General features: G+C 36.0%; 1 protein-coding gene across 1 annotated transcript; it reads right to left on the reverse strand.

Moving 5' to 3' along the window:
- Positions 1-4,024: 4,024 nt before the first annotated feature.
- LOC134530447 (uncharacterized) lies at positions 4,025-25,374 on the reverse strand. The gene is made up of 8 exons (XM_063365270.1): positions 25,201-25,374; positions 23,371-23,491; positions 20,742-20,796; positions 20,430-20,525; positions 20,255-20,350; positions 19,420-19,659; positions 16,815-17,639; positions 4,025-14,078 (listed from the first exon to the last, which is right to left on the reverse strand). The coding sequence occupies exons 1-8, from the start codon at positions 25,320-25,322 to the stop codon at positions 13,096-13,098; spliced, it is 2,538 nt and encodes an 845-aa protein (XP_063221340.1). The 5' UTR covers positions 25,323-25,374; the 3' UTR covers positions 4,025-13,095.
- Between the last annotated feature and the right edge of the window lie 202 nt (positions 25,375-25,576).

Here is a 25,576-nt window from a genome sequence, read left to right on the forward strand (position 1 = left end):
GTAGTTTTCAAGAAACAGACAGTCTCCAGCTTGACTCTAATATTCAAACTTATTTTAGACAAACTTATTAAATGTCAATTCTAAAACATATATAGAGATCAAGTTAATCATTAAGTTTTATTATGTGCATTTAGAGCCACTTAAAATTAGTTAATTATATAGATTTTTACGAATAATGGAACTTTAGAAACTCTGGCGTGACAGGGAGCTCACCCCTCCCCTCGCGCCAGGGCTGCACGCCAGTACAGCGCGACTCGCGGACCGGGACGGACGCACGTCCCACGTGGAGCCAGCATCTCTTTGTTTCACCGAACGTCCATCTGGTAATTATAGTCACAACCAAAACCTTTTCATTAATACTCCCCGTGTGCGCCCGGTCCTTTTCCGGTGTAGGGCCTAACCCAGCCGCGTCAATTTAACACGCCCCACACGAAGCATTACGTGGGGCCGTGCAGTATACTGTACGGGCCGTCTCCCGCCACCCCAGAACTTTATTTAATCGCCCAGTGCACAGGCACGGGCTACATTCAAGCTAAAACGTGTTTTTAATTTAGTAGCTAGCCGCGGTCCGCACAGGTGAGCCCGCGCGTCGCAAGTTACAGATTACGAGATTAGCCGATGCTAATCGAACGCTCTCCCTCGACTGCAACTGGCGTGAGGACTTAAGTAAACGCACGTAGAGGCACGCAGGTGTCCCTCTCAGATAACGTGTGCAATGTAATCGTGTACGTAAAAGCACCACAGAGTGCCGTTTTATCAAGTGTAATTGTAATAATAGTGTAATCAAAACTTCTACGTGTTCCGACGCCTCATTGGCAGTCATGTACCGCCGAGTAAACCTCGCGCCCAATGTAATGAACCAGTGTCAATCGTGAACAATAAAAAGTCCACCCCGCACCCCCCGTGCGACCCGTAGAACAACCAGAACCGTGTATGTAAATTAACCTAAACAACCCAACCTAATCAGGAAACAAATTCCATCACCGCCGACGGTTCTAGCGGACCACGCTGGGGCAACGAACCCACGACCATCACACGGTTAGACACCGAGCTAGCCTGGCGCCCTCCCGGAACAGAAATTTCCAAGAAAGCCAGCCACCCCGCTAGGACCTGCGCCCGATCTCGAACACGAGACCGCGGCGGACGGCAAACATCACTCGTCCCTTCTACAAATTGGAGTTAGTATGTTTACGAATTATGTCCTCTAAATATACGTCACACCAGCGACTGTTCGTCTCTTGCCGGACTGCTCTGGTGGGGGTTAATAACGAACATAAGGGTTTAATAATTATGTCGCATGGTTAATTAACTAATCTAGGCAGAAGGCCACCAGGGGGACACTCACACACGTATCGACGTATTTACACACGTGAGTGCCCGGGCACTCCTACGTCGCACTTTCGTTAATCAACTTATAATTTATACATAATATTGTTTAATATTCTGTGTTTGTTTTTGCAACGTGGTCGGCTGTAATGTCGGTCTGTTTATTAGGGGGCCGGGTTCTACCTTGGTTGCTGGTGGCTCGCCTGACTCGGGTGGGCCATGGCTAGATGCGTGTTCCGTTAGCGGGGTTGAATACTGTCGGTTGCAGGTCGGGCTTTAGGGTGGCCTTCGGCCGGACGACAAGTGGGATTTCCCATAATCCGACCTGATAATTGTCACAGGCACTTTAATTAAGGCCAGTGGCCGCGGTGACTGTTAATGAGGTTCGTTGTCTGTCAGTGTGTGTGATGCTCGCACGGAGTGGCTACGACACACTTGTTTAATTCCTGTGAATTAATAATTGTGTCCTAGGGCGGTATTCCAAGACGTTTGAGTAAGGTAGCGAATATGCACTGCCTTGTTGGGCAATTGCCGTACCCTAACTCTCGGGTCATATTCCAAAACGTGTCCTAACTGAACCCCTGTAAGGTATCAGATCGGCAGGCGTTTTAATAAACGAGGACTTGTGCGAGGCTATAAACAGTTGTACTTCGTGGAATCCATTGTAATTTTAGCTCATTTTTTAAAACTATGGAATTATAATGTGAAATAAAATATTTAATTTTGGTTGTACAAGAATGTAAATGAATTTTTGGCCGTATTTATGTTTGCTGTTTTTTTTAGGATTGGGGGGGGGGGAGGGGGGAAATTGTAATCGTAAAAGTTCCGTTAAAGTTCATTAAAAAGGAAAAAAATATATATATATACAGTTATGGATGATATCGGCAACAGATAGGACACCAAAAATCAGTGCCCTAAAAATAAGGGACTGGCCGTGTCCTATCATGAACTTGGAATATGGTTAGGGTACAGGTATTGCATATTCAGCACCTAAACCCTTATTTTTGCGTCTTGGAATACGGCCCCTATAGTGTCTTGTCCCTTAATTGTTTTATGGGTTCAAGCCCCCGGGGTTTCGTGTCCTTAAGTTTCTTGGAGTCTAGTGGGGACACGCCCGAGGTGCTCGCCTGACTCATTCCCGCGGGGCTAGGGGTGCGCTCCGAAAACGGGATCTGGTACTAGCGGTGCGGAGCACGGGCTTAGAGGTCATGGTCGGGATGACATCATATTGAACAATGTTTAAGTAGACTTTTATAAATTTACAAATGAATATTATATTTAGAACATTATATTCTATTTGCAAAAAGCATTCGACAAAAATATTAACTTCCTAAAAAATATTATATAATGATTTTATAATATTAACAATAGAACCTCGACCATCATTTCAATTTTAAAAACAATTTTCTTTTAACACAACACATTTGCAAATGAACGAAAGGAAATTAAATAACAAAGCAAACCCTTTGTAAAAGAATAAATAACTTCTGAATACTTGCACTATTTAAAAAATTACTAAAATTGCACTAGTTTTTAGACAATCAATACATTAAGTTGGTTTCAGCCAATGGCTGTAAACTTGATGACACCTACCGGTGCTCCATTTACTCACACAGGCAGTTATTATCTGACGACCTGCCACCTTGTGTCATACTGACTGGTGCTGTTGATGTTAACGGTACAATTAACTTATTTATGGACCTGCAAGCTAGTACACAGATAGTCCAAGGCATGACATCGCCAAATGGCCCGGCAGATGGCAGGTGATGACAACTAGAGATACCCCCGGCTGTTTCCAGCCACCAGAGACACTATGTTCAAGGATAGTCTATTGAACTACGGAATCATAACAATCTAGTGGAACTCTTCTTTACTGGCAAATGTCGCTCATACATGGTGTTACTACCAACATGGCTTGGGTTATTTCCGCAGCCTAACCTGACGCGACATGTTAAGTCTTGTGGATACGACTTTTGATAGCGTAGTTATGCTGCGAGCTAGTTAAGACCTTCGGCCTTCGATTGAAACTACTGTGTGCGGGCACTTCGGCAACAGTACCTTTAATTTAAAAAAAAATGATGGGATACATGGTTACAAACATGCGCAAAACACTATACAACACCGCACGATGGCCTTCCCTAATGGTTAGGCCCATGGAACAAAAACACACTAAAATACTTATTTGCATACATATAAAACCACAAATTAAAATGCTAAGATATATATTTATGTAGAGTACATAACTAGTGTGTGGCACACGGCCTTAAACTAATCAAGCGTCATATGGACAAACAACAACCATCATCATCCTGTAGACACCTATTTCAAGATCTCAAAATTATACCTTTTTACTGTCAATATTTTATCCAGCTAATGATTTTAATGAAAGATAACATACATCTACACAAAACAAATAGTGACATCAAACAAGAACTACACTCAACCTCAGAATACCATCTCACTCCACCAGCCAATATGCCAAAAACTGTAATTATGTGGGAATCTGCTTATATAATAGTCTACCTCGGCATGTTAAAAATATTAATAATAAAAAATTGTTTGCAATAGAGTTAAAAAAAATAGCTGAAAAACAGTTTTTTTATTCTTTCAAAGATGTATAAGACTATATAAAAATAAAAAATAATAGCAAAGATTTTATAGGGTAAATTCAATCCCACTTGTAATGTATGTTAACTAATAAGTAAAATGTAATTGTATATTATTATTATATTTTTTTTATGTGAAATTGTATGTTTTTGTTTTTTGTGAAATTATATATTTTGTGCTTTTGTTTTTTGTGAAATTGTATATTTTATTTTTTTTTGTGAAACTTTATATGTATATATATATATATATTTTTTTTTTTCCTATATGTACTTGACATGTATCATACCCCAGAAATGGGGTCAAAGGATATGAAAATAAATAAATAAATAAAATAAATAAAAAGAATGGGCTCCGAAAGTTCCTAGGCCTCAAATAAAAACGATACCGGTACTGTAAGTTGGGGTTACTTTGCTCCTACAAGAGATACTTTGCTCCAAAATCTTAGTTTTTCTTTGATGCTATACTTCATACAAGTATAATTTTAGAGGAATGGGTATTTATTTATTATTTTGTTAGTCTCATAGCAAATTCTTTAACATTGAATTCCAAGATTCATTACTCATTTGTTTGTATGAAACATCTATGACAACTTTGTAAAGTTTTACCTCCAATATTTTGCTAGAAAGAATTAAGTGCTCGAATCAGCAGCAATCATCATAAGCAGGTTAGTACCTGCTTTCATTCTTCACTATTTATTTCGCACATTTTATCTTTAAAAGGAATGTTTTTTTTAAATAGCTTTGATGTAATCTGAAAAATAGTTGAATGAGGTTATAGTTATGCTTATATGGGGTAACTTTACCCCAGCATTTGTGGGGCAAAGTTACCCCATTGCTAAAATTTAATTAATCGTATATTGTTTGAAGCTGTATCTCTCTCACATTTGACCATTTCCATTGCAGAAATGCCGCGGGCATATAAAATAAAAGTCGGAGCCCGCAAATATGCAGATTATTCCCAGGAACAATTGAAAATGTGTTTGGCTGCTGTACGAAGTGGATCAATCACGCACAGAAAAGCAGAAGAGATGTTCAAAATTCCGAGGACAATTTTGAACAAACTCAAAAATTACCACTCAAAGAAACCAGGTATACCTCCAATATTTACAGAAGAAGAGGAAAAATCTTTCGCTGAATGTATCCAGCAGATGAGCGACTTTGGTTTTCCTTTGGATGAGTTTGACCTTCGTGTCATCGTAAGAAGTTATCTCAACAGAATTGGGAGACAAGTGAAGAGATTTAAAGGCCATGAGTGGTTATTGGGTTTTCTGAAACGCCATCCTGAGCTGTCTGTTCGCTTTGCATCCAATATTAACAGAGCTCGAGCAGCAATAAATGAACAGACTCTGCGAGAATATGTTCATAATTTGGATAGTGTAGTGAAGAATGTACCCCCACAGAATATTTGGAACATAGATGAATAAAATTTGACAGATGATCCTGGACGAAAAAAGGTTATAGTGAAGTGTGGTGTGAAATACCCTGAAAAAATTTGCAATTCATCAAAAACCAGCATATCAATTATTATTGCTGGTAGTGCTGCAGGTGATATTCTCCCTCCCTACGTAGTATATCGCTCAATACACATGTGGTCAACATGGACTGAAAATGGACTTAAAGACTGTCGATACAACAGCACAAAAAGTGGATGGTTTGATGCCAATACCTTTTCTGACTGGTTTGAATCTCTCATGTTACCTGTAATAAAGAAACTACCTGGAAAAAAGGTGATAATTTGCGACAACCTTTCTTCCCATTTTTCTGTGAACGTACTGAATCTTTACAAAGAGAACAATGTGAGTCTCGTTTGTCTCCCAACAAATAGTACCCACTTGACTCAGCCCCTCGATGTGGCATTCTTTCACCCCATGAAAGTTGCTTGGAGACACATCTTGAGGGAGTGGAAGGAAAGTCCTGAAGGAAGAAATGATGCAGTGTTGCAGAAACAACATTTCCCCACACTTCTAAAGCGACTTATGGATACTTTGGCTAGCTCAACTCCAGCAAACCTCCAGGCAGGGTTTCGGAAATGTGGCATCGTTCCGCTTAGTGTAGATGAACTTCTGTCTCGCATACCAAAACATACTGAATGCAATGTAGACATCTTTTCTAGAAAGTTTAGCTTACAAGAGAGTGAAATGGACCAGCCCCTCTGGTTCAAGAAAAAGAAGAAAACTTAACACTATACCAGGCCAAAGTGTTACCAGTGAAATAAATGTCTCTGAAGAAGGTATGTCTAAAAAAACAAAGAATAGGAGAAATGCTAGCAATGACAGTAGCAGTGATGTGCATGAAGAACAACTAGTAAAAGATTTGAGTGATGAGAATGATTTACAACACATCATTAATGATGACGATAAAGAATTAGAACTGGACGATCAAGCTGTTGCTGTGGCATCTGGTAAAAAAACCCTCGAGACCTTTTGTCTCTCCAGCCACTAGAGAGGAAAGTGGGAGAATATGTTGTTTTCATCTATGAGGGAGAGATTTTCCCATGTATGATCACTTATTGCAACAATGATAGCGCCCCGGTCAGTGCACTGAAACGTTCATGCAAATCATGGAAGTGGCCCAAAGACACAGATGAATTGTTCTACAATTGGGAAGATATCTTTGGCAGCATATCACCACCTAAGTTGATCTCAAGCCGACGGTTTTTTTCAGTTCGTGAGTTGGACTCAGCTTGGTGGATGTAACGCACACACTATGTTTTTTTATACAAAACGAAGCATTGACTCTTCTAGAAACCCAGTATTTTTATTGTCAATTTTTTTAAATGGCTTTTAGGTGATATATATAGGTCTAAAATGATACTAGGAATGTAAAATAATGTTAATTTTATTCACTTGGCAAAAATGATGTAAAATAATGACACTATTTTGTCAGTTTTGTAAATGACATTCATCTATTAAATGCAAAGATTTCTGTTAGTGATTACTACATAATCTGTTTAATGCTTAAGTTAATGGAGTATTCAGACCCCTATTGTGTTCCAACTTTTCTCCTGAATATGAATTCACATGTAAAAAGTGTTTGGGGCAAAGTATTCTTGCCCTATGAGGAAACATTTCCCCAAAATGTTAAATGGTGTATTTAATTAACCTATGGGCATAAAATTTATTCATTTAAGATACAACAAGAGTTGACTTTGTATGCTTAGATTATAAGAGTTAAAAAATTATTCCACTATCCATTTTTAATCCAATTGACATTAAACTTTCTAAAGGGAAATTCTGGAGCAAAGTAACCCCAACTTATGGTACACATTTCACCTAACTGGTGCCCAGTGGGCCGTGAATCATGCCCAGACTAAAAATCACAAAAATTTACATAGAAAGTTTAAACATCCCTCGTAGTTGATTTAACAGTTTTCATACACCAGGCGCTCAGCTTAATAACATACCCAACAGTGGTTTAGAATCACTTTTATGTAAGTTACTGCCTGAACATGGGATGTCTCATGGACCTCAACCTAAGCTGGAATTTGGTCTTGGTACCGTTTTGTCGCTTTGCTGTAGTGAGATGTTACTCACGAGCACACCCGACAAGTCATTATAATTAATTCTGGTTTTTATGTGTTATTAACCAAGCAACTTTATAACCACTTGGTAATCTTTGTGTATTTACCCACCTGGCTCATACTTTTGTGTTAGTTTAGTGTATCCTGTGGAGGAATCAGTTATGGAACTTCTCAAGTAATATGGACTAATCATTTGTCATTAGCCAGCAACTATGTATCCAAGTAGTCAGCCCAATGGACGTAGCTAAGCAATAGCTATGTGACTCCTCGTGTAGTTCTGTTCTACCATAATGTAATGTAATCACTCATGACAACAGTGTCAAATACCCTGGAATACACACCATTCAGCTCGTGCACTGATTTCAACATCAATCAAGTATCCGTGTTGTATCACGTGTGTAAATAAAACCAATCATAACATCACATATGTAGTTAATACATCAATAGTATAACTAAGTGACAGCATACTGACTTTGAACTGAAACATCACTTAAATTGTTGTACTGTTTTCTTTCAGTAATTAATGCCCTAAGACCTGTAAACAATTGTAGACAACTAAAAATTTACAAATGGATTGTATTACATCACGGTAGTGAAACTTGGACCGTCAATGCTGCATGGAAAAGGAAGATGAAAGTTTCTGAAGCCTGGTGCTATAGGAGAATGCTTGACATACTATAGGAGAATGCTGGTCAAAGAGTGCAACAAATGAGGCTGTGTTTGTGAGGGCTGGAGATGAGAGAAGTCTGTGGAAGGAGCTCCCAAAAATAAAAAAAAGGAAAGGATGTATGGTCAACTCCAACAGAACTACTTTCTGATTCCCATTATGGAGTCACAGTAGAAGGAAAGATGTTGGCTGAGCAGCGATAAACAGATTTGACACACGAATGAAGAGAAGAGCACAAGATGAAGTCAAATGGAGAAGAATGATGTTAACTATTGTGGCAACCAGCCTGCTAGGATGAAGATCAGAAGAAGAAAATAAAATCGAAGCATAGAAGACAACCGTTAGTGTGAATGAAGAAGAGCAGAAAGATACACATTCTGTAATAACATTGGGCACACAAGACTCATATATAATACTGAGGTCATGTTCTGTGCTGCTTATAAGTTTATTTTACTTGTACCTGCATGTCTGGCCTAATTAATAATTAAGGTGGTTTTAATTGTTACATTCAGCACTCTTCAGTTTGGCACATTCTGTAATACTTAAGGACCATATTATATGGTGAATTGCAATAGAACCCAAAAAACACACAAAAGTATGTCAATAACCATATAACATCAAAATGCAAGTTAATATACCATAAATTATCAAAATGCAACTAATATAATTCATCAGTATTTTTAATCAAAAATAACTCAAATTACAAAAACATAATCTTATAATATAATCAATTCAAAGAATATAATTCATTTAGCATGTAGTATGTACCAAAAAGTAAGTCCTATATAGGTATATTGGATTTTTTTTACTATTTTTGTTCTTGCATCTAGTAACTCATCTTTACATTACAGCATTGGTACATTCTTAAAAAAACACAAATATCTGACGATTAATTTTTATTGTTCTGGGTAGTTAAGACATGCTTATTAAAAGTTATTATATTGTAAAGTGTAAAATGTATCAGTCAAAATGAAACTGTTTGATGAAATACGTACACCTATCCTCACTTAGCACATCTTCAGATTGCGCGGATTCATTTAGCACGATGTGAATTTTACTGCCCCAGTCTTGAATAGCACGTATGTAAATTTCAGTTAGCACAAAATCTCTGCAGGAAAAAAAAAAGTTGAGCATGACGCCACGAAGTCTGTTTCAACTTCTGTAAACAACAGATGTGCCGTGGGATACACTTAGCCAAACAAGGGGGGAAGAGATGCGCGTGCAGGTCTGTCTAAGCTATCGGCTGGCTGTTACAAACATCAGCTATGGCAAGTTAAATTGCTGCTATGGAGTGTTTAGGACGAAATGTTTTTACGTTCGCGCGTATGCCGCAGTGCCGTACCATTGTCGCCTGACCACTAACCGGGCCGTGAACTCAGTCTAGCCAGTGGCAAGGAATTCACTCAGACAAAAGCAACGTCTGCCCATTCAGCTGCCAGTAAATGTTCATGCTTGATCACTCATAATGAATCGTGTTCAAGTATTTGAGACAAAACTAGAAGTATTACAGCACGCAGATTGTCATGAAGACCATGCTTATGTTGGTCGCACTTTAGTTTTAAGCAAGTCAACTGTGCGCACAATCCTACGAAATAAGGATTCTTGAAAAGTTTACATAAGTCTGATGCTGTTGGTTGTACTAGCAGGAACATATTGGACATTAGATACCGGAACAGAAATGAACAGATGATTCACGTGGAAAAGGTTGTTAAATGAATGTTGCAATGAAAAAAATAATCATTGGCCTGACAGGATTGGTGTGAACCAGGTGGTGATACGCGAATAAGCACTTCAATTTTTGAAAGTTTAAATGTAATTATCCGAACAGTAATATCAGTTTCACTGTCAGTAAAGGATGGTTTGGAAAGGTACGCGTCGTGAGTTGAAGGTCACGCCCAGGCGGGCAAGTCAGCTAGCTGACTGACGATAAAGTACATAACCACGTATCTCCCGTTAAGCTGTGTCGTATGTGTAATACAAAGTGCGATGGGAAGCATATAAAGATAAATGTTGTAACATATTTATATTTGAGTGTTATTCAACGGATTTATATTACGTAAAGTATATTTTCCTACACAATTTTGGAACACATTAAATAAATTAGCCTTGCTATTTATGGAAACTAATGCTTCAGAATACGTGATTTTGAATAACACGAGTATTTTTAGAAACAAATTGTGCTAAGTGAGGGATAGGTGTACCATGAAACATTAAACATAATATCTGTTGAATAATATGGTAGCTTTATGAATAAACAGAATTCATAAAAAAAACAAACACAATAACACAGAAATCTCCTGTTTTAAAGACAAAATTGGCCTGAAAATTAAACTATGTATATAATATTGTCTCTAGAATACAGCACAGATCAAGTGCTCTGGTTCAGATTTTTCTGGTGGATTCATGCTTATCACCGGGTTACAAATCACGTTTGCACAATATTACAATTGTGTATTTAGAGCTTACTACCATAGAGCATCTTATAAAACATTTTTTTTTGGAATCAATGTACAGAACATTTTTTTTAAATTCACATTAAAACTATGATTTTTTTTTTACGTTCAATTATCCTGAAAAATAACTAATACAATACAGCATTGTCATGGTCCCACATGTGCCGGATTAAAGAACTATTACTCTGATACATTTTTGTACCATTCTTATCAAGCATGGAATGTTTTGCAAATCACAATTATGTTTTAATTTGATTTTACATCTGACATTGGGTACGCGTAAGAAGCCGGCCCAGAGGAAGGCCTTGATCTCATAGTGAGGAATTCTGTAAATTGTATGTCTTGCTGCATAGCAGCAGGAGCTGGAAACATCAGCGACTATTATTTTATCAATTAACATCTATTATTGTGAAATCGTTTTTAATGCAACTTATTTATCCTAGCATTCAGTCGTGGGTTTAATTCATAGAATAACACACAAATAAACTGGATTAATTTAGTGGGGCTTATATTTTGAAGTTATTTCAGAAACATGTAACTTGGCTGCATCACAGAGGCACATCAATATCACGAGACATGCTGATCATGAAAAATTGTGTAAAAAACAATTACCAGGAAATCACCGCATAGGTCAAGTGTGACATTTGGACAACACCAAGTACTATAGTACTGCTGTGGTCATGCTGTAGTTTACTTTACACTTCCGCTGAAGCAAAATGCAAGAGTGTGCGGCCTGTTTTGTTTTCATCTTATTGGCCAACCATACACCTTTATTTATCCGAGATGAGAAGCTCTACGCCAAATATGGTAGACGTGTTGTGTTTGTGTGTTATCCGAAGTGCTGATAAGACTTAGCGACATAGATTTAAATAATTTAATTATACATGTACACGTGTCCTAGACAAAAAGAAATGTGTGAATATAAGGTGAGTCAGGTCATTGGAAGTCTGCAATACTGGGTTGAATCTTCTAAATGTGATTTGACACTTTCAAAAAATATGTAGCAGTTAAGTCATTTTATTAAGGATATTTTTATAATTTAATTCTATTTTAAACCAATTTATCTGAAGGAAAAAACAAACATTCATTTATAAAATTAGTTAAAACAGAATTTATGTTGTAAATTAGCAAAAAATAGCATCTTAAGTGCAAATTAGAAAGAAAAAACAAGATGCTAATTTTTCAGCCCCCACTGATCAGTAGCCACAAGATATTATTGTGAATTGCAATAAAACCAAAATGCCAAACAATACCACATGTAACACCAAAATGTACGTTAATAGACCATACGGCACTGAAATGCAACTACTATCATGAAATTAATCAGCTTTTTAAATCAAAACTTAATTTCTATCACAAAAAGTAATATTTAATATAATAAATTCAATTAATGTAATAATTCAGCATGACATTTTTACAAAAATGTATGTACCAAGTAGATAGGAAAACTTTATTATACCTACTCTTTTTTTTATGTTACAACTGTTATTAGTAACTAATTTTTATATGACATTGGTACATTTTCCACACCCATACTTACAGATTAATTTTTGTTTTCAGGAATACACTATCAATCAGTCAAAATAACACTGTTTTGGTAAAATAAGTATTATAAAACATTAATATGTCACATGTGATCAGTAATATGTTATCTTTATAATTAAACCAAATTCATAAAAAAAAAAAGCTTTCATAAGCTGGGTGATGGCAGACTGGGGGATGACATTTCCCCTTGAAATTACTGTCAATGGGGGATTTCCATGACTTTTCCAGGGTTTCAAGTGAATTACCTGACCAATTCTAACTTCCCTGATATTCCCTGACTTTCCAGAATGTGTACACCCTGGTTATGTAACATAACTGACACTACTTTAATTTATACATTTTTTGACATAAAAATCAATCATTTTAGTTTTATTGGCCAACAGAAATCTCATAGCACACATAATTAATTTTGGGGTTCTCAGGTATTCAACTGAAATTATACTGCCCTATCTTTACAAGCTGTTACTAGTATTTGTACTTGTAAAGGAATGATGACAATTTGTAACTTAATTTTTTAGATAAAAAAAATAGTTTATAATACCTATCTAAGTACGTATATTAATAAAAAAGTATTGAATCTGATTTAATTCAAATAAAAATTGAATAATCTACACTAAAATTTAAAACAGATCACTTTGTTTCACAGATGAATCATCAATGACCACATATTGTGGGACAGAACATTCACTGTTTTTAAATCCACCCCTATGTACAGCTATCAAAAATAAATTAAAATATATAGTAAATACACTTAAAATTAATCATGTTAGTTTCTTAAGAAAACATTACAATCTAATAACAGGTCATAACATCATGGCACCTACAAAGCAACTATAAACAAAACACTAAAAGCAAATAAACACATGACATGAATTTCAAACTGCAGTTGTTACTCTTCAGGATTTCATTAGCCTTAAGTGACAGATACAATTATGCAGTATTCATTATACTGACTAAATTCCTGTCTCATTCTTTGCTTTAACTGAAATCAAATGTACAGGCTCGTACATCCTTAGAGGTTTCAACAATTTTCATGCAGAATGGTATACTTTTTTTGGCTTTATTTTTTTTATTATTTCTTTTGTCACTTTTGAGTTCGAAAGATTCATGTGCTACTTGGAATTGGCTATTAGAAGATATTTTATTTAAGTATTTTTTGTTTTGATTCTGATAATTATGGTTGAAAATAAAGTCTGCTTCACTAACATTATGATGTGGTGACTTTTGTACAACTTCTTTGCAATGTTCCTTTTTAAACTTGACCATACTATCCCTAGTTGTTTGATCACATTGATATGACATTTTTTCTTTTATGTTGTTTTCTAACTGGTTTTTGCTTTTCTCAACAAGGCAACCCATTTTAATATTAAGTGAATTATCTACACTAAAAGAGACTCTTTCCTCTTTTTGCTTAGTACAAGTGAAATTTTTTGCTTTCATCACTTTGTTACTTGTAAAGATTTTACTAGAAATCCCATCACCAATTTCTGGACCTAGCACAGAGTTTTTCAAGGATGCTAAGGTTTTAGTTTTATGATCATTACTACTTACACATTTAGCACTATTGACAAATTTTGAGCACTGCAAAGAAGACAGAGGATTTATATTTTCTTTGCTGATTTTATGAGTTTTCACATTTTTCTCCTCAAAACATGCAGAGGAATATACCTTATCAGTAAATTTGCTTCCAGCATTACTTTTAGCGACAAAAAATTCATTTCCAGGAATAGTTACATTTGCTCCACTTGATTTTGAAAATGCACTTTTAAATGTAACACTACAAACATTTGTGTTATTTTTGTATGGAATCATTGGTTTGTGTCTCATCTGTAATGCTTCCACTTCATCTTTGTTTGAACCACCCGTAATATTCATACTGCTTGCGGCATTTGTTGATTTCAAGAATTGTATCCTGGAATGCATTTTTGTACTTTTCTTTTGATAAACTTCTTTTCTGACATCTGAAAAAAAAAATACAATTTTTATGTGAAAAGCATTTTTGTTGTTAAGTTTTTCATAAAACTAAAACATGTTGCATGGAAAGTACGTTAAACTAAAAAAAGCAATTTAAATTAATTAGCCATGCTACAAAAACATATTTTACTCAACTTAAAATAGAAAACCGAAAACAGTGACCCGAACGTAAGTTCGAACTTATAGTAGTGAACCGTACCCATCACCATCATCGTATTACACACAAACCACGAAAGAGTGCGAGCAATTTAATGTAGTTTACTAAACACGAGACAGAGCGCATGCGTTGCATGCAATCAGCAAGCTATATATATATATATATCAATATTTGACTACGTGCCCGCACTCTATAGAGGCATCAATATAACCAAACATGAATGGTGCCAACTAGTGCTGACTACTTTTTATACGTGATGCACAGTGGCGACGATTGTTTTATGCATTCCTAAAAACGTTCGTGTTATTTGAAATAGCATATTATGAAGCTTTAGTCTCCATAAATAGCACGGCTAATTTACTTAATGTGTTCCAAAATGTGTAGGGAAATATTCTTTACTTAATATAAATGAATAGAATAACATTCAACAATAAATATGTCACACTATCTTTCTAAGCCTCCCATCAAAAACTTTGTATGACAAATATGACAACGTGTAATGGGAGATAGATGGTTATGTACTTATCGTCAGTCGGCTGGTTGGCTTGCCCGCCCGGGCGTGACCAACAAACAATGCGTACCTTTCCGTGAACTTTCAAAACCATCCTTTACTGGCAGTGAAACAGATATTACTGTCCGGATATTTACATTTTAATTTTTCAAAAATTAGAAAACTTATTCCTGTATTACCACTTGGTTCACACCAATCCTGTCAAGCCCATGTTTTTTTTTTAATTGCTCCATTCATTTAACAACCTTTTTCTATGTGATTATCAATTCATTTCTGTTCCGGTATCTCATGTGAAATATATTCCAGTTAGTACAACCAACATTTGACACGCACAGTTGACTTGCTTAAAACTAAAGTGCGACCAACATAAGTGTGGCACTCATGACATTCTACATGTCGTAATACTTCTAATTTTGTTTCAAATACTTGAACACAATGCATTACGCTCTCACTTGGCTGTAGGTGCTTGCGCACATACAGTTACCGGCAAACGAATGGGCAGACTTAGCTTTGTGTTTGTGCGTGCGAGTTCCCTGCCTCTGGCTAGACGAAAGTTAATCATCGCCCAGGTGATAAAGGTACGGCCCGGCGGCATATGCGCGGATGTAAAAACATATAGTCCTTTACACTCCATAGCCTCAACTAAACATGCCATAGTTGATGTTTGTACAAATGCTGATAGCGTAGTCAGACCTGCGTGCGCATCTCTTCCTCCCTCGTATGGCTAATCGTATGTCACAGTACATCTGTTGTTTACTGAAATGAAGCAGACTTTGTGGCGTCATGCCACACTTTTTTTTGCTTGTGACAATTTTATGCTAATTGAAATTTACAGACATGCTATTCAAGACTGCGGCAGTAAAATTAACATTGCGCTAAATGAATTTGTGCAATTTGAAGACATTATAAGTGAGGGATTGGTGTACATCATTTTATATAGGAAAGTAGTTTATGGGCAACATCTTACACGGGAAAAAATTACGTACAGCTTAAAGAGAAAATGGCGGGGCCGAAACATTTGACCGTAGGTACTGAACGGGAAATCATACATTTTTAATTACTTTATTATCCCATTGTAACTACCACACAGCCTGTCCTGTGATCTTTGGCAAGGTCACGTTTACTACCTACACAAAGCTCTTGGAATCTAACAACAAAACCAAAAACATCATGCAACTTTTATGAGAGAATTTTTCTCTCCAAATTTTGATAAGTGTGACGATTATGAATGTGCAATGATTATGCGATAAAACATGGTAATTATATTGACCAACTATTATTTTAAAAAATTAATCATATTCTAAATATTATTGTATATTATACAAGTTTATTTTAAATAGATGTAACCATATAGAAAATGCTAATAATTATATACTGCTGTATAAATGAACAGGAATTGGTAAAGTAATCAATTACTATACTCCCACTCTGGGGTGTTTGCTTGTGGGCTACACCACGATTGAATTCTAAAAAGGGAGTGCAATGCTGACTCGCAGCCAGGTAAGCGAAAGTTTCGCAGGTCAATCAAATGAAGTAATAGTTTCCTTTGTCTACGGACTGTGCAAGTCGGCCTAAACTGAGAAGTCTGGCCGTCGCCACTAAGGTTTGGGGGTGTCCTGAAGATTCAGTGTTTCACCCACGCTCTCTTGCCTCGTCCAATGTTCAGGAAAGTCGGAAGGGAGACCTGTCCTTCAGGTAGACTAGCCAGTCTTATTTAGTCCAAAACACTTTTGCTTCTGGCAGTAACTATGAGTTCACAACAGCCAAGTTAATATTGCATCTAAGTGATGATCCTAAATCAATCTAGACCTTTTAATCTCTTAGTAAAAGAACTATTTTCAGGTTTTCATACCTTTGAACTTGACATAGAGAAGATTTGCCTCTATAGATCTGTTCGGAAGGATTTGCTACTAAACTTCAAAACTTATTGTTATTAGAAATGTTTATTACAGTTATAGACCTATATATATTACCTATGTCGCTATGTGTATTCAATTAAATGTGTGTATACTTGCTTCCTAGGAGACTTAATTTTGGATTAAAAATTACATTTACCTTCATGGTGATAACTGACAGACCCAGTCAAACTCTGCTGGAGGTTATGGGGATCACTTCCATTTAATTTTGTCCAAGAGTCCACATCTTTTGCTCTACTTGGCTCACCGTAGGCAATCAAACCCTCATTTTCACCGGAGTTTCCATTGGTGAAACTTGCAGCGCTGCTACTATAGACAGGTACTTTATGGTTCATCTGCTGTTGATTACTGGCTGCACTAGTGTCTTTCACAACTGCATCTACTTGTGATTCCTGATTCAATAAAGAATCATTTCCACATTCTCTTTGAACAGTATCACTAGCTTCTGATGTGCAATGTTCTGCAACTTTCTCTTCACTGAATTTATGCAAATTTTTTGAAGCAGATGACACGTGATCACATTTATGCAAAACAATTAGAGGTCTCCATTTTTCTATGTTTGTTTTCAACATTTTCAACTCTTTTATAGAAATATTTTCTAAAACTCTTTCAATTGCTACTTTTAACTCACTTGCTGTACCTGGAACCACTTCAGCAGTATTACATGGAATGAATTTATTGTTAGCTTCCAAAGAAGGTACTGTTGCCAAAGTTTTGTAAACATGTGCATTTTGTTTCTGCTTGCACAGAACTCCATCAGTTGAATTTCCTTTCTTGTTTTTCTCATCTGTACAAACATTTTCAATTATTTCACTGCAGAAGTCATTACATTTTGTAAAACTGCTTATTAAATGAGTCTGGCTATTTCTTATTTTTCCTCTGGTACATTTCATCTGTAAAGAATGTGGTGAAGTAGTAATATAACTGAATGTCTCACAGTCTTCTTTGCCTGAACCTTGAAGTACTGAAAATGAAAGAGCTGATAAGTTAAAAAATTTTGAACCAAATAATATACCTAAACAAGTAAAAAATAATAAACATTTAAACACATCACAACATAATATGACAGTGCTCAAATAAACTATTACAAACATTTAACATTGTTAATCAACCCGCAAATTTCACTAGAATCTTACCAGTGGTTGCTATAAGCAACCTCTCATTCAACTCCATGATTAAATCTCTAAAACTGTGGAGGGGGAAAAAACCCAGCAAAGATAACAATGGAAAGGGTGGAAGGGATAGGGGAGACACATCCCTCCCAAACATTATTTTAAGAAAGATTTATTATACATAAGGCTATTATCTAGAATAAAACTAAAGGAAGATAAATACTGAAGTAAAGGATAATAGCCACACAAGCTTGTATCACAGCATGATTAAATTAAGATTTAACAATTTGCCAATACCAAGTTCATTACAGATGGATGTAAGGTGAAGCAATGAGATGGAAGCAGTGATGAATTGGGAAAGGAAAAGGGAGGGAGGGAGGGAGGGAGGGAGGGAGGGAGGGATGAAAGTGTCTACAGGCTTACAGCAACACCAGCCACATTCCTCACTTGTGAAAAATCTGCCAGGAACTGAACCTGGATCAATTTGAAGTTATGTGTGATTATACCCCTCAAACACCCTTAAATCACAGTATAAGCTATGTTATATAGTAATTAAAATAACAAATATTTGAAATAAAGAACAGATCTGCAGCTGCAGGCCAATCAGAGACTTCCTTTCTTCTGGATGGCTGGGCAGCCAATCAGGAAGCACCTTTCCCTCAGGCGAGAGTATATAAAAGCAGGATAACTTGTAAGAACCTCAGTAGGTAACTACTCCCTCATGATGGCGACTGCAATGTCGATCGAAACGTCAGTGAATTATTCGCCAAGGACGCGGCTACAACCCAGAAGCCAAGCTACTTAAATCTCAAACCCCATTGTGTTGTCCTCCGCCCAAATACTCCCTTACTAGATGGCAGCAAGTCAGATGGCGTCAGGCGCAAGCGGGTCCCTATCGCTGGAGCATGGCAGGGTTCAACCTGAGTCGCACGCTATTACGTGGAACCCTCTCAAGGCATCGCGGGCAGACAAGATCTCGGCACCATCCGCAACCTCTTCTCTGGCCTTTACGCGTCAGAAATGTTCATAACAATGTTTCACATGAATTCTGCATTAAAAATTGGCCTTGAAATTCTACTCCCATCACGCCCAAAGAAGTTTCACTCCAAAAAGCTGTAATAACATCAACCCAAAATGTGATAACACTGGACCAACTAAAATAAGGCAATTTTCTTATTACATCAGTGTCATCAGAGATTATGCTTACTGAGGTTGCCTCGGTACTCTCCAACTCGGTTAGTAGAGACTCTGTGTATTTAAAAGTACATTAGATAGTCAATACTTTTTAGTTATAGGTAAAGTCAACAAGATCTGAAGTTACTGGTACATGCCATGCACATGTTCCACAACACCGAAACATTTTCTACAATTTGTGCTAGACTCAATAAACAGCGCATTAGACCTACAGCAGGAAACACTAAAGAAACTATTTTTAAGCCTAATTTAAATGAATCATACAAATTAGGAACTTAAAAAACAATAACCAAACACACAGGTGTTTCGAGTTTTAAATCCAAAGTCGCAGAAATAAAACCAATTAAATAATCCATTGATTACTGTATGTGTTAAGCTGCTGTCAATTATATACATTCAAAAATGAAAATAAGTTGAAACACAAAAAAAATTACGAACCTTCAACACATTTGTCATCACAGTTCTTCAACGAATCATCACGGCCCTTCAGCTTCGACTTTAAACTGCCGGCCAAGATCTCTGCCTCGCCATTGCTCTGTAGCTCCTCCCAGAAATGTTTGCCACTTCCTCCCTCACCACACAGTTCTGTGTCACCCTGGAGAATCTCAGACCATCCGTTTACATCTATGTCTGGAACCTGCTGTTCGTTTCCCACGCACAAATCTGCCAGCTGCAGCTCTGGAAATAAAAATTACAAATATGATTCAATAAATCAAAAGTTACATTAAAAAAAAATCCTAACACTAATTCAAAGGTATTTTTATTCAACAAATAAAAATTGCTCTTCTCAGTAATCAGAGAAAAAACTACAAGAAATACGTGGCATTAAATGTTATCTGCAATTAAAGGAACCCAAAATAATACTCACTAAAAATAAAGAAACTAAACCCTAAAGGCAATAAAAAAAATTGTTGCATTTGCCTTTATAAAGGCTAAGGATATCATTTAATCAACTAAATCTGAAAATGTGAACATCATTAACATTATTTTTAAAAGATGCATATGTAGTAAACAATATAAAGGTCAAACAATCAGATGAATCCAACTATAGACAATTCATTTACGTACAATGTGCCTGCAGTAATCTATCAACTGAAGGCCCAGTACTGCTATCCGGGCAAACACGCAGTTCTACCGAGGAGTTACATTGTGTGCATGTAGAGCACAGTATTGCATGATAATCTTTTCAGCCCCACCGGCGCAGATCAGCGTCACTCCTTTCAGGAGGCTGACTCATAACATAATGCAAAACAGTAAACAAAATACAATTTACCATCTTCTGAACATTTTCTTTTCTTGAAAGATGGCTGCAAGGGTTCTGTGAAATTCCTCAGTTTACTTTCGTAACACGTTGCATGCTTTACTGGATCTGAAAATAATTTAAAAATTTAACCAGATCTTTAAAATATCACACAAAATAACATAGAGGATTATGTAAGGCAACTTACAATCTTCTGAACATTTTCTTTTCTTGAAAGATGGTTGCAATGGTTCTGTGAAGTTCCTCAGTTTACTTTTGTAACACGTTGCATGCTTTACTGGATCTAAAATAATTTAAAAAGCAAACCAGATCTTTACAATATCATACAAAATAACAATAACACAGAGGATTATTATTATTTTTAAGTTTAAATTTGCTCCCCAAAACTATGCTAAGCTAACTTATACTTAACATAGCCATATCCAATTGGGTACGGTACTTTAAAAGATTTTCACTGAATTTGATAACTGTAAACCAGAAATAACAAAATTTAACCCACCATGGTCTGTCAGTTCTCTACTCATATCAATTTCAAACACAGCTTCACAAGTATCCTGTAAATAGAAAAAATTATACAAACATCAGTCAAAGTGTAAATGTTACAAATAATAATTAATAACACAACACACTATTATAAGGTCACAGTTAATCAACATTCCTGCACCATTAGTAAAGATCGCAGGCTTTTGCGGCTATTGCCTGGAGTTGGTTGGCTTCTGGGTAGTCCCTGATAATGGCGACTGCAACGTTGACCGAAACATGGATGACTTCTTCGCCTTCAACACGGCTACAACCCAAAAGCCAAGCAACTCCATTCCTACACCATTTCCACAAGAGACTACTGACAACATCATGGAAAGATATAATAGAGAAAACATGCGGTGACTGCCAAAAAAAGCTCATATTCTGAACATGTCACAATTGTTCGCCTTCCACTTTGAGCACAAGTCGACTGGGGTGGTACTCTCACTACCAAAACGTGATTCACTGCTTCCAGTTCCAGTAAATTATGCTACAAACAATGCAACAGTGTTATGTTATTGTAAACATAAAATAACTCTGATTTTAAATCTTTCTAAAGTATATACACAAACAAAAAGAATTAACTACCATCTTTAATTACAACAATTTTATATAAAGTATGAATTAAAAGAGTAAATACTTTACTGATATATTTCTAACCTATCTGGGTGTATACCACAATGTGAAAACATCCTTTAGTTTCCAGTTAATAGCAAGTAATTTGTTTAAAAATTTATGTATTTATTTTGAAAGTATTAAGATAGCCAAAAGACAATCTATGTACAGTAGTGTACCTACTGTTCATATTTGCAATAGATATATCATTTTCTAACAAGAGATTAAAAAAAAAAAAAAAAGGTGAGTCTTTTAGTACTCGCCAGTGATGCATATAAACATCTAACCTCAGTAAAGAGCAAATTCATGTGTTCTCATGTTGCAAATACACTAATAACATGTCACCAAATTTAACATACAATTCCTTAAAACAATGCTGAGTGTTATAGATATATGAAAAAAGTATTTATTTTAGGGTAAAAGGGTAAAAATTTTTCCCCTTTTTAAAACCTAACTATAATTCTGTTTAACAAGATTGTACTATCATTTTTTGAGGTTATAGGTACTTTTTGAGCACATTGAGGGTGTAATTTTAGTAACTTATACACCAGAAATGCAATGGAATAAGCATGCATTTCACAACAGAAATCTGACAGGTTGAAAATGCTATAGCCACCAGCTGAAGTCGCCAAAATGGTGGACCCACGGGGGATGAACTAGGCGTATTGGTATGCCAAAGTAAACTTTATGGTAGTGAAACTATCCTGGAATACATTATGTAAACATAACAAAAAAATAATAGCAACTTTAAAAATATCTATAATTGATTAGCCAGAATTGTGTTGTGATGAACATGGCGTCAAAATGATAATTAATATTTTGTTGGTTCTCTAAAGCATTACGAACATGGTGCTATCTTTTAAGAACTATGCAAAATAAAAAGTTGCAGTGCAATAGATCCAAATGTGGACTTGATTTTTAACAAGGAATTATATTAAAATACTTCCAATCTTGTTAAAATTATTTGAATAGTTAATACTATAAATTTTTGACATTAAAATATTAACCTGAAACATTTTAAAACACATAGGTAACACTAAGTATATTTTTGTGTATTTGTTTTTTCTTATATGACTGAAATTGGTTGGTAAATACTTCCTACAAACCAACCTTAACCTTATTAAGATGATTTAATATTATTATTATATAATATATTCTATTATGTTATTAAAAGTAAAAAAAAATAATTATGTAATATTAATGTGATTTAAACTTCGTACCTCGTGTTTACAAAGCACACATCTTACCACCATGCTATTAAGACAGTTGAGAAATAGTGAGAATATGTATTAGGTGCAATAATTTGAAATCCACTTTTTGTTTAAGGTAATTTAATAATTGGAATTACTTTTACTATGACTATTTTAGTTTACCAAATATATTCCAGGGTAGTTTCACTATCATAAAGTTTCATTTGGCACACCAATACATTTGTTATGTACCCTGATATTTACCAAAGTGACAATATACGGGTATATGTTGCTACACATGCGTCCACCATCTTTTCAAGATTTATGAGACTTCTGCGCACATGCAGCACTGTTGTCCCACATTTTCATTCCATTTTCACGAAATTACTCCTACCAAATGAGGCAAACAGAGAGCTAAGATGTTTACGAATCAAAACTACACAAGGACTTTGCATGCATTTTATATATGTACCGGAAAAATAAAAGGGCTTTACTATGAATAATTACACCATGAATAAGCTAGTAACAGGAATTTCTAGGATTATAGTAGGCTGTATGAGCCTAAACCACATAGATAAATAAAGACACCAAAAACATACAAGTCTATTCAAAATTCACAACTTTTCCCATGGTTATCAAATTTCCTGAACATTTTTGATTTTTCCACTTTCCCCAGCAAGTGTGCATTTCTTACTCAGTTAACTGCCTCCCTTCCATAAGCCAAAGTTATTCAATCTAAATTTCATGCTAAATTAAGTTTTCCTACTAAACATTACTTAAAGTACCGTATCTGATACTTACATCTTCAAAAACAGAGTATTTTGAATTGATAGAATCCCAGAATTTTTTACGCTGTCTTAGCATCCACTTAGGTAACTTGAAACCATCTTTCATTTCTTTACCTGTACAAGATTCTGCAATCCTGAAATCAAAAATTTCTAGCTTATAATTACAGCAGCTGGCCTTAATACATTTATCCAATATTTTATGTTTATATTATGATAACTAAATAATATAGTATTAACAAGCTAAGTAAATGGATTTCACTGTCACAAATGTTGAGCAGGTCATACGTGCCCCCATGCCTCATGCACTATGAATCTTAACCGGTACCAAGCACGCAAATGTAACAACTGTTTAGTGGCATTGTTGCTGAATACTTGTCACACACATTACCTTAAAGATTTTGTTTAATGCATAGTGTAGATTTAAATAAAAACATTCCTATGAATATTGTACAATTTTATGAGAACTGTTAATTACTTATAGACCAGCAATACATAAGAACATGTAGATTTAGAGACCAAAGTTACGTGATCAGTTCCGGTTCGGAAAACCATATATATATGCTTACTTTTTAATGTATAGGTAATGCCAAATTGAAGGAAAACTTTAACGTGTGATGTTACATGGTTACATTAGCCCATATAATTAAAATTATATTGTTATGGTGTGAACGGTTTGCTGAATCACGCACACCATCACAGTGATACGAGTGGCAATGCAGCTCCTACGAGGGCACTTAAGAGCACGGATAATTACCGCTGCATGCCTAACCTGTAGGCAGCCAGAGAAACTTCACAGCTGCATACCTGATATGTCCGCAACCCGCCAAAAATGTCCACATTGTGGCATTTTTTGAATCCAGTTTGTTGATTGGCTTACCGACGTAACCGCTGGAGCTAAGTAGTATAATACCCAACGTGAAAGGTGCTAGAGACAGCAGGAATCAACTGCAGTGAAGCTGCACCACCAGAAAAGAAAGCTTGATTTACAAGGGTGCAGCAGACGCCCTCTGTGCTGTTGCCAGCCAGCTGATCGCCGAAACATCATCCACCCGCCCTAAGGCACGGACCAGACCAACAGAAGACTGGGACGTGACTGACGTAAGAGTATGTACGTAACGTAACCACACTAGGAGTAAGACAAGCACTTCGCTGTAGACTTGTTCGCAGGCTGCAAGTGATAGCTGCACAGCAAGAAACCATTACAAGGGCGCTGCTTTGCAACAGACAGGGCAATCATCGGCAGTGACATACATGAACTTGACGAGATGCCTACGCAAAACATAACCACGTAACACAATAGCGTAGACTCACACGCTTTCGACAGCAAAACCAGTTGCAGCATGAGTTCACGATCGTGCGTTATGTCTGTAATGTTCATAAACCTATTTGGGATATATATATATATATATATATATATTTTAATGGAAAAGCCGCAACTCTTACAATTTACCAACCATTCCCATTACCTATTACAATTAGGCTAACATAAAAATACCAAATTACCAACCCCAAATACTTTATGGTATTTTCAATGCAGCTCCCTAACCAAAAGTGTAATTATTTACAAATTATGTTTAATATCAACAACCAAACATAACCTATAGTTCTCAACAATTCACACTACATGATTCGCAATAAATAAAAAATCGGTAAACTACATTACGTATCGCAACCCCCGCTTGGAGAATTAGAAAACATGACAGCAAGTAAATGAACGTTCAAGTTACTCAGCTCAAGAATAACCTAAAACTGTTTTCCAACGACATCATTCAATCTATAAGCTTGTCGTTCGTTTGAAGTTATATATTTTAAGCAACTTAGCACATTAAAACTGTATCCGTACCTGGAAACACTTAGCATGTATGATACTGATAAATTCAAATTATCTCCCTCGTCCATTTTCATTAAATTTAATAAGAAGTAAACAACTTTAAACTCAACATAACACAAAAACGACAAAAACATTGCAGCATCAATAGCTGTAACGCAAGCAATCAAAACAAAATGTCAAAGTTTCATTTTATCTGCTAGAAAGTACTGCAAACATTCACACGAAAAAGTTGTTTAAAGTATTAAAAGGCGCCATCTTTGTTTCAACAGTTATTAGAGTCTTATACCAATTTGATTTAGGTCATAGGCGTGCGCAGGACTTCTGTATTGGTGGTGCCAGATTACACAACAGCCCTGTCATTCATGGACCCGAGCCTAAAGCGTGGGGT

This window comes from Bacillus rossius, chromosome 3 (genome assembly GCF_032445375.1).
Source record: "Bacillus rossius redtenbacheri isolate Brsri chromosome 3, Brsri_v3, whole genome shotgun sequence".
Lineage (NCBI taxonomy): Eukaryota > Metazoa > Arthropoda > Insecta > Phasmatodea > Bacillidae > Bacillus > Bacillus rossius.

What these genes read in the sequence shown, in the direction of transcription:
- LOC134530447 (XM_063365270.1), bottom strand. Translation starts at nt 25,322, where the DNA reads ATGTTTTTGTCGTTTTTGTGTTATGTTGAGTTTAAAGTTGTTTACTTC. An exon ending in TACATGCTAAGTGTTTCCAG is followed by an intron (nt 23,492 to 25,200) that starts GTACGGATACAG and finishes TTTTGATTTCAG; the next exon opens with GATTGCAGAATCTTGTACAG. An exon ending in TGATGACAAATGTGTTGAAG is followed by an intron (nt 17,640 to 19,419) that starts GTTCGTAATTTT and finishes TTTCATTTTCAG; the next exon opens with TACTTCAAGGTTCAGGCAAA.